We start from the raw sequence: 16,587 nt of genomic DNA on the forward strand, positions 1-16,587 counted from the left end.
CAGGCTGGGACAAATCTGTGGTCTATGGAAGCCTCTCATGAAAAACTGAGAACTGAGGAAGGAGGCAGAGAGAGAAGGAGCATGCCTGAGCCTGGACAGGCAAGAGCATCACGAGCAAGGCATCCACCTGCAAGGCCATTCAGGGCTCAGATGTGAAGCTCACATTCCCACATTTGGAGCTCTCACCGCAAGGCTCTGGGTCACTCAGCACAACTCCCTCAGCATCTTTTCAGTTGGCACCCCTCCAATGTGTACAAACAATGCAATATTTATTGGGAGAGAGGGAGACTGGCTCTATAATGTGCTGGCTAGGGCACTCAGCTGAGATGGACAGTAGCAAGTTTGTAACATCTCTGTTCCAGTGGATAATTACTGATGTGAAATAAACACTTCTAGCAGCCAAAGCATGCGAGACTCCCAGCTCAGAGTCAGCAAGAGCTTAGGGGGTAGGTCGTTCTCCTGCTAGTGGAAGAGTGAGCTTATTTCTCTTCTCTAAAAAGCAAGGACTTGAAGCCAATGCTCCAGTTCACCACTAAATGCTTTGACCACCAGGCTGGTGTTTTTTTCAAAGCCCTGGTTTTGACCAGAATTTCCATCATAGAGCCAAGTAATGCTTTTCTGTGCTACAAACTACGTACAGAATATGGACAGAGAAAGATTACTTATAAGTCAGCCATCCCAGTTCTTGAAATATTGCATAAACTGAGACATCACTTGCTCTTCCCATGTGCTTAATTAACCCTCCTTCACAAGTAACAGGAGCACAGAAAACAGCCAAGTGAGACTGCAGGTTCATATCTTGGGTCTCTGGGGAGATACATAGAGGAAAACTTTGATCAAAAGAGAAAAAAATAATTTAAATGTTCACATGGGTTCCGCCTTTTTTTTTCTCAGCTTTAAAAAAAAAAAAAAAAAAAACCAGACAATCTTCAGATTTTTGTCTTTGTATCTGTGGCACAAAGTATCTGGGTAGCTTTGGTTTTCCTTCAACAACTCTGCCTACATCTCCCAGTCACAAAAAGCTTGTGATGTGCATCTCACATCTTTAAGATCTGATTAACACGTCAGTGACAAGCCCTCACTCCAATTTGGGGATTTTAATGAACCCAGGAGAAGGAAAGGTATATCCATAAATTGTTAACCATAAAAAGGCCAATTCCATTCCTGTCAAAGAATAAAGTACCTGCTGTTCTGCATGGACTTATAATTTGGCTCAACAAGCCTGCAAATGTGTGGGAATGTTCACCTACTCTGGTTTAGTGTGGATTTGTAATGATTAATTTTCAATGAAACAACTTACAGTTTGTGGAAGCAGCAGGAACATTCTAAGGAGGTTTCACTTTGGAAACCAGAAGACAGTTTTTCATATTCACAATGCTTAATCTTTCCAGCATATGTTGTAAACAGGAAATATTTTGTGACTTGTAAAGATTCTCAGTGTTATTCTATGTTAAACCCCTTTATACTTCAGAGTTACAAATGTGCTGTAGTTAAAATGGCTTCAGAATATCTGGCTCAACGACAATGCTGCACAACAGTGTTTGGGAAAGAAAATCAGGGGTTAAGTCTTCCTTCATCACCAAGGCAGAGCCAACAAGGTGGAGGCTGTGCATTTAACTCATTCAGTTACCTTACACAATTTGGAGGTAATGCCAGTGCCCCCCTTTGGAATGATTTGGGCAGGAACTGAAGGTGTGTGTGCAGTACTGGGTGCTGTAAAATTTAATTAATCTGGGGGAAAAGGACTAATAAAAAAGCCTCTAGGATCCCCTTACAAGTCTAGAGATACAGAGGAACACAGAAACAATGTGCTAACCATACTTACTGCTGCTCAAAACAACATGTCACCAAAAGGTTACCAAACCAGAACATCCACAAAACTGCTTTTCCCCTTCACTGCTCCACACGTTCATAACTATGGAAGGCGTTTCCCAAACTCAATGTTTACCCTGGGTCTAAATCTGTGCTTTGCTCACAAACGCAGGCTTGCCTTGCTAGCCAATCCCAAACCAGACAAAAATATGTTTAATGTCAGAAAGATCAACATACATGCGTGTTCTTCATTTTTTCCTCATCTCTTCTTAACTAGAAATAACTCAGAATGAGACCAAGCAAACACAATGTAGGTGGGCAGCCAGCATCAGCAGATACATTTCCAAACAGTATCAACCAGCTGCCCCTGAAGCTCTTTGTAGATCTATCACTTATACACTTTTTCCTGTTTCTGAAGAAAGAGATTGTGACAGTTGCCCACTGGTATGGACCAACCTTGGAAACTGTAGCAACCAGTGTTCAGAGGCTCTAACTTTTGGCAGCAAGCCTAATGTCATCTTTGTTTGCAGAATTTTCCTACAGTGATGATAAATGGAAGAATGATTTTGAAGCTATTCTTACATTTTCTTTTGAAATAAGGTAATTGGGCTCATTACCATAAAGCCTGTGGGTAAATTATTTTGCTCTGTAAGTTGGTTTCTCTTTTTTGGAAGGGAAGTTTAATCATCTAAACCCAAAGTTTGCTTTGAAGGGGTCCTTGATATATATGCTGTAAAAGGAAAATAGCTGAAAGACATACAAATCTAAAGGGTTGCTCTGTTTTTCCACTTCCTGGGAAAATATCACTGAAGTTTATTTGATTCTACAGATAATTCTGAGCATTTGGCAGCCCCTTCATGTCTACAAACTATAAACGACCTAGGACTGCTGCTCTTCTGATCCTAATGTAAGACCCATCACTTCTCCTGCAATTGGGCAGGGCTGGCTAGAGTGAGGAAGCATACTTGTGAAGATGGGTTCGGGAAGCTAGAGTTATATTTGTTGTCACTAACTTATTTTTTCTGATTGTCAAGTCAATACCTTCACAACACTGGGTGGCTGACTGCTTTTTGTATTAGACGAGAAACACAAAAGTACATGAATGAATACAACTCACCAGTCTCTCTGACATAGGTGTCTTGTCTCCATCCGGCAAATGTTGTTCCAGAGCCAGCACAATACAATTGGCTATGATTGTAGCTAAAATCATGTATTCAAATGGAGTGGGGACCAGAAGTTAAAGAAAACACTAGACAACACAAGAAGAACCTCATCCAAGTAACATTTCTACCTAACAGTTACACTTATTGAGCATTCTAAGATCTCTCATATTTTCTGAAGACGTTTAGTCTCCTTGACTGCCTCAGGTCTTTCTGGGGTGTCTTTGGAACAAAAGTAGGAAATTGGCTCTCTTCTTTGAGAGAGTTAGTGACTTACACAGAATCTGAGCTGCTGAAGGAATTTAGGAACAAGAAAGTAAAAGGTTTGAAGGAACCAACAAGCTATTAATATGTTATTTTTAAGTGAGATTGATAAGCTAAACTGCTCCAAAATAGATTATATAGCTGAATGCCATCTGCTGAATTGTTCTTCAGAAATTGCCCATCATTTAACTTGAGCGCATAGTGTAAATAAGCGATGGGCTAGAAAAAGTCCCATTTAGAGTGTCTACGCAGGTCCAAAACATGAATTGCTGCTAGATTGCAATGCCCGCTCCTGGTGAGAACAAAATCATCAGCTCCCTGTCAGGATGTATGGGGGAAGCGATCTCTCAGGAGAGAAGGCAAACGCAGCACTCACTACCCCCTTGCCTTTCGCCATGGTCTCCAGCCCTGAGCCTTGCCGATCCCCTGCGCTCCCAGGGCGGAGCCACGCCATGGATGACGGCGGGCAACGCTCAGCACCGCGGACAGCGACGCTCAGCACCGCAAACATCGGCGTTCAGCACCGCGGACAGCGACTGTCAGCACCGCGGACAGCGTCCCGCCCCGCCCGGCCCCTCGCCCCGCAGCCCCGGCCCGGGGTCGGGGGGAGAGCGGGCGGTGGCCCTGCCGAACCCGCTGTGGGTCCCCTTCCCCACACCACCGGGTGCAGAACAGTCACCCCAGAGCCAGGAGGCGGACAGGTTGCGCCCAGGCGTGCAGGAAACGCGCTGCTCCACCAGCCACCCAAGCTTTGGGGCTCGTTTATTCGGATCAGAAGGCAGGGAAGGAGAAACGGATGAGGAAGCACAGCAATCTCTGTGATTTTATAACACAGATGGAAAGATCAATATGCTTGTGCGTGTTCAGGGGGAAGGGAACTGCATTCACTCTACTGGTGTATTTTTTCCCCGTTAGCCCCTCAGGAAGTGAAAACTGGGGAAGCCTGAAGGGGAGCCGGCCTCTCTGGCAATTGAAAGTGTTGCTAGGAGGCTGGGAGGAGGCCCTGCTGCTGTTAGCTGAGGATTAATAGGTCTGTGATACTAAATGAAAAGAAAACAACCGGCTCCCTTGAGATCACCGGTGTAATGCACTCCTGTAGACACACACACGTACACACACACTCTAAATCTACTCCCTGGTAACCTCAAATAGTCTGCTTCCCTTTTCTCATGGCTTACACCCCCACTGTGCACATCGTTACAAGCAAAGCCCCCTTCTGAGGCAGATCTCTGCAGCTCACTTGGCCTAGGAGCTGGTTCTGAGACAGAAAGCATCTGCCCCTTTCCCAATACAGCAGATCAGCCTTCTCCCCACTTTCTGCCTTCCTCTGCCACAACGATTTTCTTTTTTTTATATTTTTCATTTTCTTTAGCACAGCCTAAGCTCAGACTACACAGCTAATCAAAGTGACAAGATCCGTGTGGATTCTAATGGCTTCAGGAGGAGATGTACCGAACACCCAGCTGCAATGATTGTATTAATGGGATTCGCAAGGCACCTTGGCTATCAATGTCCCTACTACCAATGCAGCTTTAATACTAAGGTGTCACCATTTTTAGTCCACATTCCTCCCTCTATTCAGAGTGAGAAAGAAGAGTTGAAAGGCTCTGTGATGCAAATAAGAATCAGGATTCGTTAGCATGAATCTCACAGAGCCCTTTGAATTTGGCTTAAATTATAGGAAATGTAAATCCATGCAACTGTATATCTCACAGTTAAACACACATTGGAGCACACGGATGTCTTACACGCACCTGGCACAGTCAGAACACGCTCTGCCGTTCCCACAGAAGCAGTTTCCTATGATACCCAGCTACACGGCCGTGCATTATGTCAGCCACACGGCTCCGTGTCACACACACCCGTCACACCCTGGATCACACACACAAGTCCACATCAGCCCGATACTCACCCTTAACTGACTGGGGGATCTCTTTCCCGCAGTCTCCCCCTCCCACCTTCCCCACACACCCTCCCCAAAAGGATATGGCCATTCTGTTATTCTCTTGGCATATTTCCGTATAACGTTATCTTCACTGAAGATGAAGAGGGATCTGTTGACTGTGAAGCAGTTCTGTTTGACAGGGATGGGGTTGTAGAGAGCCATAGTCCTGGCCCTCTGAGCCATCGACTGTTTATACATCCTTTGGCCGGCCTGGGGGCCACCTTGCCGGCTGCTCCCTCTTCCAGCCCCGGCCGGCCCTCCACCTCCATAGCGGGTTGGCAGATCATCCCCAAACCGAGCCATTCTCGCAGCGCACGGAGCCGGGCGCTACAATCCGAACTGGCAGCCGAAGCGAGAGGAAGACGCATCACAGCGCGCAGCACTTCTCCCTCCGGGGGCTTCAGTTGCGGGATCGACGGCAGCAAAAATATACAGATTTTTTTTTTTTTTTAATTAAAACTGGAAAAATAAAAAGCCCTTTCCCTTCCTCCACCCCTTCCTCTTCCCGCCGCTGCGGCTGCCCGGAGGAGGGAGGAAGGCGCGGGGCTCCGCTCACCTCCCTGTGCAGGTGCCGTTTTCCCGGCCCGACCTCATGGCCGGGGCCGGTGGGTGACCGGTTGCGGTCCTTTCCGCGGCGACGGGTGGCTTCGCTGGGTTGGGAAGGGGCCGCGCTGCTGCCGTCCGCGCCGCCCGAGCGCTCCGCCGTGCCCGGCCCAGCCCAGCCCAGCCCAGCCCAGCCCGGCCCGGCCCAGCCGCATGTGATGCCCGGAGCCAATCGAGCTCCGCGGCTCCGCCCGCTCCAGTCACCGGTACCGGGAGGCGGGCAGGGATGGGAGGAAAGGGAAGGATGGAGCCGGCCCGGCCCGGCCGCCGCCGCCCACCTCCATAAATACAACGGGGCAGCGGCCACTCCCCGGGGCCGCGGGGAAGGAGGGACCGAACCCCCCCATCCCCCCTCCGCAGGGCTTCGCGCAAAACCCCGGCCGGGGGGTGCTGCTGTCTGGGGATTTGAGGGGCGAAACAGGCGAGGCGGCCCCTGCGCCTGCGTGCCGGTGCCCAGATGTGCGCTGCCCAGATGTGCGCTGCCCGGCTGTTGCACCCAGCCGGGGTGGGGTGGGGGGGCTCCAGGGCAGAGCTGTGCATCGGAGACGCTGTCACCCCCGTCACCCCCATCTGTGCCATCAGGAGCCCCGGGGAATGTCGGGGGTAATGGGGGGAGAGGGGGTGGTAGTGTGAAATGGGGGTGCAATGGGGAGGGGGTGCCCCTTTGAGATCTGGCCCCTGGGACCGGCACCGATGCGGGGGGTGGGGGGGTGTAACCCCCACATCAGCAAGTAGAGGCTGGTCTGAGCCAGAGCTGCACCCTTCTGGCCAACTTACTTGCTTTCTCCTTGGTTTGAATGACTCCTGCAGAGCACTGGATACCTTTAATCCCGTATTTATGCACGAAAGCCTTTAATCCTGTTTATTCCAACACCCTCTGTTGCTCCCATCCACCACAAGTCAGACAGACAGCTCCTCCTTGCTCTGGAGCTCCTCACATCAACCAGCACTGCAGCAGCTGGTGAGGGTTTGCTTTTGCATTTAGGCTAAACCCGAGATAAAAACTATTAACTTTTAGAAGGGACACTCCAGAGAAGTCAAGGCCATCAACAGGAGGACATTTTCACTTCCCTCACAGTAAGGAAATCCTTAGTCATCCAAGCTGTCTCAGTTCAAAACTAACCCACCAACTGGGCAAGTCTGGAGCAACCACATCTGCTGGCTTCAGAAGGCAGAGAGAGGGCTGGCGACATCCACACGTGGCACAAATAAGGGCTGGCAACATCCAAAGGGTGACTCTCCGGAAGAAACCAGCTTCTTATGCATGGCTTTGGTGTCCGGCACAGCCAGAAGATCCCCTCGGATGCGGCGCCAAGGTGAGTAAGGAGCAGCACGAACTTGAGGAGTCACAGAGGGAAGCAGCAAGGGACAAAGATTCATCACATCCTGGTGCCTGGAGGGGCCGGACGCAGCAACGACCACCAACCATCCTGACACGGCCACCAGCTCTTCCCAGTCACTAGGACCAGCCCACGGAGGAGAAGCTCCAGTCTGGAGGTGGCCTTCCCATGCACGTGCTGGGAATGCAATAAAAGAGGCCTTTCCCTCAACCCCAGTTTTGGATAGTTGTGCGGATTAAACTGAATGCTGCAGTCTTTGAAAAAAACTTTTCCTGGTGAAGAAAGCTGAAATCTTTGGGAACTGAGGCCTTGCACTTTGGCTGCTGTCAAGTTGCTCCAACTCCCACTGGCTCAGAATCCCTCAAACAGACGCTAGGCAGAGATGAAAACAAGAGCGTTTCCCCCGTGAGTCTTCATCCCCAAGCACTGCCACACTGACCCACACAGCCAGGTCATCAGGGAAAGTTTCTTTATTTCATGGAGGGAAGAGGAGGGTGCAGGGAGCTCACAGCTCATGGCCTGAGGAGGGTAGGAAAATGTTTTTTTCTCATTAAAGTTTCCCCTAAAAATATTTTTATCTTCATCCTCACTGCAATTTTTCTATAATAAATTTATCTTGTCATCTGAAAAGCAGATTTCCACCCGCTGACTTAGTTAGTCATGTAAATTTTTCACTTTTCTTCTGGTCACTGAGTCTAACATATTCTGTAGTCTGTCTTATAAAAAAAAAAAAAGTAAAATGTGGCTCTTTATCAGTAGCCGCTGGATGGGGAAATGCCATTTTCAATAAACCCTCACCTCTTCTGATGGAAATTAGCACCTGGGAAAAAGAAATACATTGAGTTCACAAATCTTCATGTCTGCATCCTCCCGTGCTTACAACAAGATGGGGAGAAACAGCTCTGAAAAGTCAAAAAAAAAAAAAAAAAAGAAAAATAGAAAGAAAAGTACTGTCTTTTGCATCAGACAGTACTGAGAATCAGGTAAAGCTCTGACCCTCACATCCCCTTCTCTCCTCCCAGAGCCACCAAGTCATCACGTCTCTCCCAGGAATTCACGCAGTGAAGTCGGCAAACGGGGTGCTGGGGGTGTCTGTGAGAAAACGGTGTGAGCACGGCGTGGGGATGTTCTGCTAAACCACAGCTTGCCCTTTCTCAGTCTGCGTGCTCAGGGGTTTGTGGGTTTTGGGTTGGTTTTTTTTTTCCCCACACCACAGATATTTTAAGCACTAAAAGCCTTAAACACTAGAAGGAGATTTCAATTGCAAGGATTACTTAGCTTTGAGAGGGGAAGCGTCAGGATTTAGTTGGGCTTTTTAAGATTATGGAAAGAGCCAGGGAGTTAAGAGAAAGCAAAAAATTTAGAGCTCTGAAACAGGTCAGACATCTATAATCTACCAGTACAGGAGGGCAAAGAGCTTTTCATGGCAAATGCTAAAAATGGCTTCGGTCATGAGTAACTCCTCCGCATAAGACCCAAAAACAGAGGTGAACGAATCACTCTGCTCTCCAGCGCTGGCTGTCTGGGCTCCAGCGAGGAGCCGTCCTCCTCCCCGAGCAACTTTGCCAGGCCACCCAGCGCTTCCCTGAACTTTCGCCTCCATCCCGAGCACAAAGCCTGAGGTGGGTGACTGGGCTTAACGGGGCAGCACTTCCATCTGGGAAGTGGCACTCAGTGGTACATTTCTTTCCCCTGGCAAAGCAGCTCACAAGGACTCCCAGAACACATCTGCATCCACCTCAGGGCAGGGTTCTGGTTGAGCCACAAAGAAGTAGACTTCCAGCTTGCTGTGCTCCAGAGACGTGAGCACGGGTGTCCTGTATGAGGGATGGTGGCCAAAATTTAGGAACACCATCCCCACCAAGCAGGTTAGGAGGCACACATTTGCAGAAGCAGCAGCAGGAAAGTAGAATATTTCTTCCTTTACGAGAGGAAGGAATACCCACCACCCTCTGAACCCCCCGGGGTCCTGGCCTACACCTGGAGTGGCACGGAGGGAAGGTCAAGGTTTACTGGCACACCTTGTGTCCAGGTGAGCTCAGGGGTCAGTCAGCTGTAGGAAGGCTGTCCCGAACACCTTGGAGGTCTGCATCCGGGCTACTGCCAAACACAGGAAGGTCCACAGCTCCAGGCCAAGAAAAGCAGCTTACTGGGCCAGTAGCTCCTACTCTCCTCACCAGCACACATGCATTTTGCACCAGCTGTGCTGGAGGAAAACCCTGCTGCGATGAAAGTAGACAAGATTGTGAAAGACTGAGCTCAAGCCTGGCAGAGGATGCAGAATGGCATTGTGCAAAAGACAGCGAGGCAAGGGCAGCAAAAAAGGTGCTTTGTTACCTTTTATCAAGAATAAAAGGGTAAAAGAGTGAACACTGCATCACCCCTCGTGAAGATGCAGCTCCTCTTACACACGTGTCACGACCGTGCTATCATCTGTAATACAAACAATGTCCTGAACCACTGGGGCCAATTACCACTAGCTGCTGTACAAACACAGAGTAGCAGAGACCCTGCTCCTGAGAGCTCGTTGGTTGGGCTGGGAATGTCGATGGCAAAGCCCTGGGTTGGAACTGGCCGATACAGTAATTTCATCTCTGCACAAACCTCCAAGCCAGCACCATCCCAATTCCACAATACCACACAGCTCTTCCAGCCCAGATCAGATCAAGCTTACTATTTAGAGGAGCTTAGTCTAAACAGTGGCAGGGGAACTGTGATAAGATGATGGATAAAGAGTACTAACTGTTTTTATATCAGGCTTCATATTTTTATTCTCCTTGGCATTTCTAAGATGAATTTCTACACTGTTTCTACACAATTTCTACACCAGTCTCCAAGAGTGACTAGCCAGCAGGGAAAGGCAACAAGTTCAGTTAACATCCCTGCAGGTGTTCAAAGAACATGTAGATGTAGCACTTTAGGACAGGGTTTAGTAGACATGCTGGTGGTGGATTGATGGTTGGACTTGATGATCTTGGAGGTCTTCTCCAACCTTAAAGATTCTATGATTCTGTGATTCTCTTCCATTGCTTTGGACCTCAATTCAACTCAGGACTTGATCACCAGAGAGGGACTTGGTGAGCCCTTCGCCTGTCTTTCAGTACATATCTGTCTGCGGTACAAAATGCTTAGACATCTAATCCTCATTATGATTCAGGTCTGTCCTCTGCTAAGGCTCTTTGGAAAGTCTGCCTAGATGCTTCTCAACATCTAGATGTCAAAACACCTTTTCAAATCTGGCTGTAGACAAACTAGAGTAACGTATAGGCTCGGCTCTGGGTGAGCACCACTCTTGAAAGCCAAGAGTGAGAGGCATCATAAAAACTGATAGAGCACCAGGACTCTTCTGGTCAGATCAGCAGCTAGATGAGCTGGCAAAGGGAAGTCTGAGAAGTTTGGGAATTTTACCAGTCACTCACCCAAAGGTTAACACAAGTTGAAGACAGCCTCTTCCCAGGTTCCTTTCCACAGAAACCCAGCAGTGTCTGTACTTGTCTCCTGCAGACGTCTGCTGTATATTATGCAAAGCTCCCAGCACGTCAGGTGCATGTCAAATCACGCTGCAAAGGGAATCACACTTTGCCTGGATTATTTTCAGCACTGTCATTGAATACAGATTGATCTAGGAGCCAGGGCTTGACATCTTCCCAGTGGTGGGCAAGAGAGGCTATTGAGGCATAAAGAGAGAAAATACAGAGAAATTAACATCCAGGTAAACACATCCATGTTTACAGTAGCCAAGTTTTAGGTTGACATGCCCAACGACAAGGTGTAGGAAGGCCTAGATTCCTGAGGTTCTCTAAGGTTTTGAGGAATTTGGTGACTTCTTTTGAAGAATTTGGGATCCCAAGAACAAATCCAGGCTGGGTGGAGAATGTGTTGAGAGCAGCCCTGAGGAGGACTTGGAAGCGTTGGATGAGAAGCTCAACATGAGCCAGTAATGTACACTTGCAGTCCAGAAGGCCAACCACATCCTGGGCTGTATCAAGAGGAGTGTGGCCAGCAGGTCGAGGGAGGGGATTCTGACCCTCTACTTCACTTTGGTGAGAGCCCCCCCTGCAGCACTGCGTCCAGCTCTGGAGCCCCCAACATCAGAAGGACGTGGAGCTGTTGGAGAGGGTCCAGAGGAGGCCACGCAGATGATCAGAAGGCTGGAGCACCTCTGCTGTGAGGACAGGCTGGGAGAGCTGGGGCTGTTCAGCCTGGAGAAGAGGAGGCTCCGGGGAGACCTGAGAGCGGCCTCCCAATGCCTAAAGGGGGCTACAGGAAAGATGGGGAGAGACTCTTCAGCAGGACCTGGTGTGACAGGACGAGGGGTGATGGTTTGGAAATACATGGAGGTAGATTCAGACCGGATAGAAGGAAGCATTTTTTCACACTGAGGGTGGTGGAGCACTGTCCCAGGTTGCCCAGAGAGGTGGTGGATGCCCCATCCCTGGAAACATTCCAGGCCAGGTTGGCTGGGGCTCTGAGCAACCTGATCTGGTTGGAGATGGCCCAGGTCGTGGCAGGGCCATCTCCAACTGGGCCTTAAATGTCCCTTCCAGCCCAAACCCTTCTGCAATTCTATGATTCTAAAAAGAGAGCCTTTGCTCTGGAACAACTGGAAACAGCTATCTTGTAAGCTTATCTCCCAGAAGGCATCGCTATGGAGTAGAGAAGCAATGCAAAGGAGCAAAATAATGACAGTATCTAAAGTAGTGTAGTCGCAATAAGTGAGAGTTCACCTTTGTCCTTCGATACAGACAGGAAATCCTGGCAAAGCTAGAACCAAGTCAGTGGCACATCACGACCTCTTGCAGAACATTGTTGCAGGGAAAAGGTTCCTCAAGGTATCTTAGAATTCTTTCACCAGCACATCCCAAATCTTTGCAGTTTCAAGACTGTTTTGGTCCTTTTAACCTAGGAAAAGCAACAGGTTTTAGTGACATGTAGTCAGATGATAGAAAACAAGGATCGCTTCCCTATGTGGGGTCTTCAGTTCACACGGCACAAGATAAAAGACACAATGCATATGAAAAAGTGCACAGAATTGTCTTAAAAATGGGAGATTTCACTCATTTTGACTGAATGGGATTGCAGATACACAGAGGCTTTGCTACAAGTGCCCTCAATGATCCTGAGCACACGGACACACCTCACGCCTTTAAATCACTGTATTTCCCCCATCTGAAAACAGATATCAAGGTGTCCTTTCCTTACCTTTCCCCTGTTCAAGTTATTATCTCCGTGGTCCTGGGATGCTCTCTCCTCCTCTGCAGAGCGCTCGGTTCAGCAAAGCTTCAAACCCACTCGGGACCTCCAATCCACTTAATAAGTCAATTTAAGAGACAGACTGAAGGTGCGATGAAGTGCTCAACGAAGCACAGTTAACGGGTGGATGTGCTCTGACTCTGTCCAGAACCAGATCAGGAACCATGCAGTAAGTGAGAATAACAGGAATTTTAAAAAGCAATGCACACTCCACAGCTTTCTAAGATCTGAAAGGTTAATGCACACAAAAAGGGCGAAACACAATAAAAAGCTCTGGAGCTACAGATTAACTTTCACTTCTCAGAATCTATTATTGTCATTAAGGAAGATATTGAAAGGCAGAAATAGGAGCTAGATGCCCTACTTTCACTGCCTTGCACTGGGAGTTGGGGTTTTGTTTTCTTTTATGTCTTTCAATGTCTTCCCCCCCTTTTTTTTTTTTTATTTCTCCAACTTGCAGTGAAACGCAAATGACAACCACTTTGATAATCAGCTGGAAAGCTGAATAATATCGACAGACAGGGAATCCCCCAGGCTTAAGGCAGGTTAGTGCATTGTAAAGCAACCCCCCCTTACAAAAAAAAAATGCCTTTTTGTACCTTGGCCAGCCTGAGCGAGGCAGCGGGCAGCCCAACACCTGTGCCAGGAGATCGCGCCGTTTATAACTGTACACCTATTAGGCAACCAATCCGTCTAGCTTGGGTGCTCATTGTTTATTCAGCTAATGGTGAAAGTTATGTCCACATCCTAGCATAAATTAAGTATTCAGCTATTTCACAAGGCACAGTAAGTCGGTCAGCCTTAGCCTCAGTAATTAGGGCTTACTGTTTAATTAATCTCTTGTGGTCACGCACACGATACAGCAATCTCTAGCACGCTCTCTCTGTTGGCTTACGTGGTGGAGTGAAGAGAAGCTAAGGAAAAGGAGGAGTTAATCCTTTAAGCATATCACTTCTCACCATTGCACAGACATTAAATTGAGTTGTGGGGGCTGCTCTCTCTCACTGGTGGGAGAACATTTGTGTTCCGAGCCAGCAAAACCACTCAGGACACCAGCTCATTGCCCAGGAGACCCATTCACACCTACAGACAGGGAATGAAGCAAAACCCAGGGGGACTTGCTCCCTGTAGATGGGAAGGAGAGAGCTGCTCCACCTTTGGCTCGAGGAGGGCTGAGCTAGCGGCGCTGCGCTTCCGCCTTGCCATGAGCCCGCGGGCAGCCCAGCCTCCGAGCCCCCATCTCCCACGGCTGCAGCCCATGGTCGATGCCCAAGGACAGCACAGTTGATGCCAAGGGGCTGCGGCAATTGGGGGACTCTTGGAAAGACCCATCCTTGGCAGCGCCATGTCCTTGCCAGGAGCAGCAGCAGCCCAAGGCGCACGCAGGGGCCCTGTTTCCTCTCCCTGCGGATGGGGGGAGTGTGAAGGGGTCAGAGCCCCCAAGAAGATGGGGGTGAGGGACTGCATGCAGCCAAACAGAAATACGGCAAAGCCTGAAAAATCAGCCCCCGGGATTCAGAGGATAGGAGGAAAAAAAAAAAAAAAGCCAAAAAACAAGACAGCCATTGGACCAAGATTACTGCTTATTTACCTCTTTAGTGCAATCTGAAGATTTTCTTCACGTAATAGGGGCAGCAGAGAGGGGCTAAGAGGGTGCAAACTAGTGCCAATCCCAAATACAAAAGCAGGCGATCACCAGCATTTTAGGGTGCTTCTCCCTTTGACAAGAAGCGCCAGCTGCTGGGAGGGATTCAGGACGCCAAGAAAAGGAGGCTGGAATCCCATGGAGCAAGGATGGGAACACACGCTGCACCTGAGCTGGCAGCCGCAGCGAGGGCCTGGCTCAGACTGCCCAGAGCTGCTGGGCAGAAGGTGGGAAGCTCCCTTGGCGTGGGTGGCAGCAGGAGCCTGGGCATCCGCTCACCACAGTCTCGGGACTTTTCTCGGGCTCCAGCGCCCTCTGTTCCAGCATGGACAGAACTGGAACACCTCATACGCCGCATCACATCCCAGATGGGGCTGTGGGTACCACTGACCCGCACCCACCGGTGGGAGAGGGCTTCCCACGCCCCAGCAGGTATCACCCTGTTCAGCAGTCCTGCCGTTGGCTCTCCCCACGCTCACCAGCCCCCACAACCCCTGGCACTCAGCAGGGCAGCCTTATAAATTAAGCAGGTTTCTGGTTTATACAATACTTTGGAAACACACTGATAACTTGTAAGGGAAATTGCAACCACCTGCCCAGCCCGGGGATGTCAGCTCTTCCAGGCATTGGGAGCATCTCCGCAGCCGGCTCTGCTTACAGCTCCAGCTTCATCCCAAGCGCAGGACTTGGCCTGAGGGCTGGTACTGGATTTTAGGCAGCTGCCAGTGCCGTACAGCTCCTCCATCCCCAGTACAGGCAGACAGGGCTTGTTCAGATATTTATACAGATGCTTGCCCACCCCTTGCCATCACCCACAAGCTCTGGGAGCAGCAGAAGCACAGAACCCACTGCCCATGAACTCTTCCTCCTGGGATGCTGATCCTGGGAAGCCAGAGCCCGGCCAGGGCTCTCACCCCTGTAGAGGGGTCTGGCTTCCCCACCACAACCTGGGAGACACTTCCCCTCCTTCCCTGGGGTGGAGCAGCGCGAGAAGCTGGTCCACACAGCAGACGGATGCTCTCATAGCACAGAACCACTCCTGCAGCTCCTCTCCACACTCATCTGCCAGACTAAACCAGCTAGTCTGTCTCAGTGGAGGGAAGCTGCTGGTTTTCATCCAGAAAAGCTTCCAGGCAAGCCTCCCAAAGCAACAAATCACCCCCTGCTCTGCACAGGAGTTTTCCTCTCAAAAGAGGAGAGCAGCAACTTTGCCTCATGGTGGGTCCATTCAGTCACTCACAGGGATGAAGGGAGGATTTTCACCCATGTGCTGCTTTCCTGCTGTAGATAATTGGGACATCATGTGCAAAATGAGACATTTCTAACATTTTTAAGGAAAGAGCCTAGGTCGTCTTCAAGCAGCTCTCAGAAGTGCACACGGGTGAAAGCCACGTACTCGGGGATACCTGCTCTGTCCCTTGTTGTTGCAGAGGTGAACATCTCCACCCAAAGCTGCAAACCCCCTGCCCAGATTCTCCTTGACCTTGGGGGCACCTCAAGTCTTTAAGGCTCCAAATTTCCACTGGAAAATTGTCCTACATTTCTAAACACCCACCTCTGGTCAAGCCTGAGACTTTCCAAGGCTTTGCAATGCCAAGTGAGTAAGCCACATGCTCACAATTACAACCAGAAAACACCACGGATCAGGCACTTCCCTTGCAACGTGATGAACCCCAGTAAGAGCTCCTGATGGTCTCATCACTGGGATGTTATGTAACAGACGCACCACCACCTCTTCCAACCCAGAAAGTCTTCTGACCAGACCTACAGCAAGGAGAGAGCGTGCAAGATACAGCTCGAGGAAGAAGCGTGAGTTCAGAATCCAACAGCTGTATCCTGTTGGGTTTTTAGTGGGAAAGTTGCACCTTTCTCCCATGATGTGTCCCCCAGCTGTCCTTTGGGAATCCCATTCCCAGGCACTTGCCTCTTCCCTGATATCCAGTAGGTGCCCAGATGCTCAATACGGGTTCCCGAGGCTCAAAGGAAAGAAAAAAAAAAAAAAAAAGATAATCTCACTATCTACATGGATATAGATGATAAAAAACATACATACATAAATATAAACATATCTATGCATTTATAGCACAGCACTGGAGTCTGTCGGTCCAGGTCTATGTACACCTTCATCTCAGTACTGACGGAGGGACAGCAGCATTTCTCTCCATGCTGGGGCTATCTGGAGGAAAGACAGTCAAAAGCCATTCCCGTTAGAAAGAGGTTACATAAACCAGTAACAGGTCACAACCAGGCGTCACGGACATCATAGCGTCACCAGACTCTTCAGGCAGCAACATTACAGGCGGCATTAGGGGCCAGCGGGTGATCCGGACACAACGCCTGATAAAACGCCGCTGTGATCACTCAGCATCAGGACACGAGGAGGTGGCATCTCAGGAACACAGCTCTGATGATTTATGATGCACTCAGGACTCTCCAAAGGCATTATTTATTTGCATTACTTAAAGGACTTAATTATTCCTCCTCACATTAGAGGAGATACTGAGAGCTTCTATTACTGAGAAAATAATTTTAATCAGCAAACAGAGCACGTGCCACAGCCAAACA

At 49.2% G+C, this 16,587-nt stretch overlaps 1 protein-coding gene across 1 annotated transcript in view; it reads right to left on the minus strand.

The window, feature by feature from the left end:
* The window catches only part of LOC104482992 (voltage-dependent N-type calcium channel subunit alpha-1B), a 286,868-nt gene extending 281,384 nt beyond the window's left edge, over positions 1-5,484 (minus strand). The window contains exons 1-2 of the mRNA XM_086763488.1: positions 5,225-5,484; positions 2,930-3,035 (exon numbers count right to left, since the gene is read on the minus strand). Of these exons, the coding sequence (XP_086619614.1) occupies positions 2,930-3,035; positions 5,225-5,484 (366 nt within the window). The remainder of the gene's footprint in view (positions 1-2,929; positions 3,036-5,224) is intronic.
* Between the last annotated feature and the right edge of the window lie 11,103 nt (positions 5,485-16,587).

Source organism: Chlamydotis macqueenii, chromosome 20, assembly GCF_036417535.1.
Source record: "Chlamydotis macqueenii isolate bChlMac1 chromosome 20, bChlMac1.mat, whole genome shotgun sequence".
NCBI lineage: Eukaryota > Metazoa > Chordata > Aves > Otidiformes > Otididae > Chlamydotis > Chlamydotis macqueenii.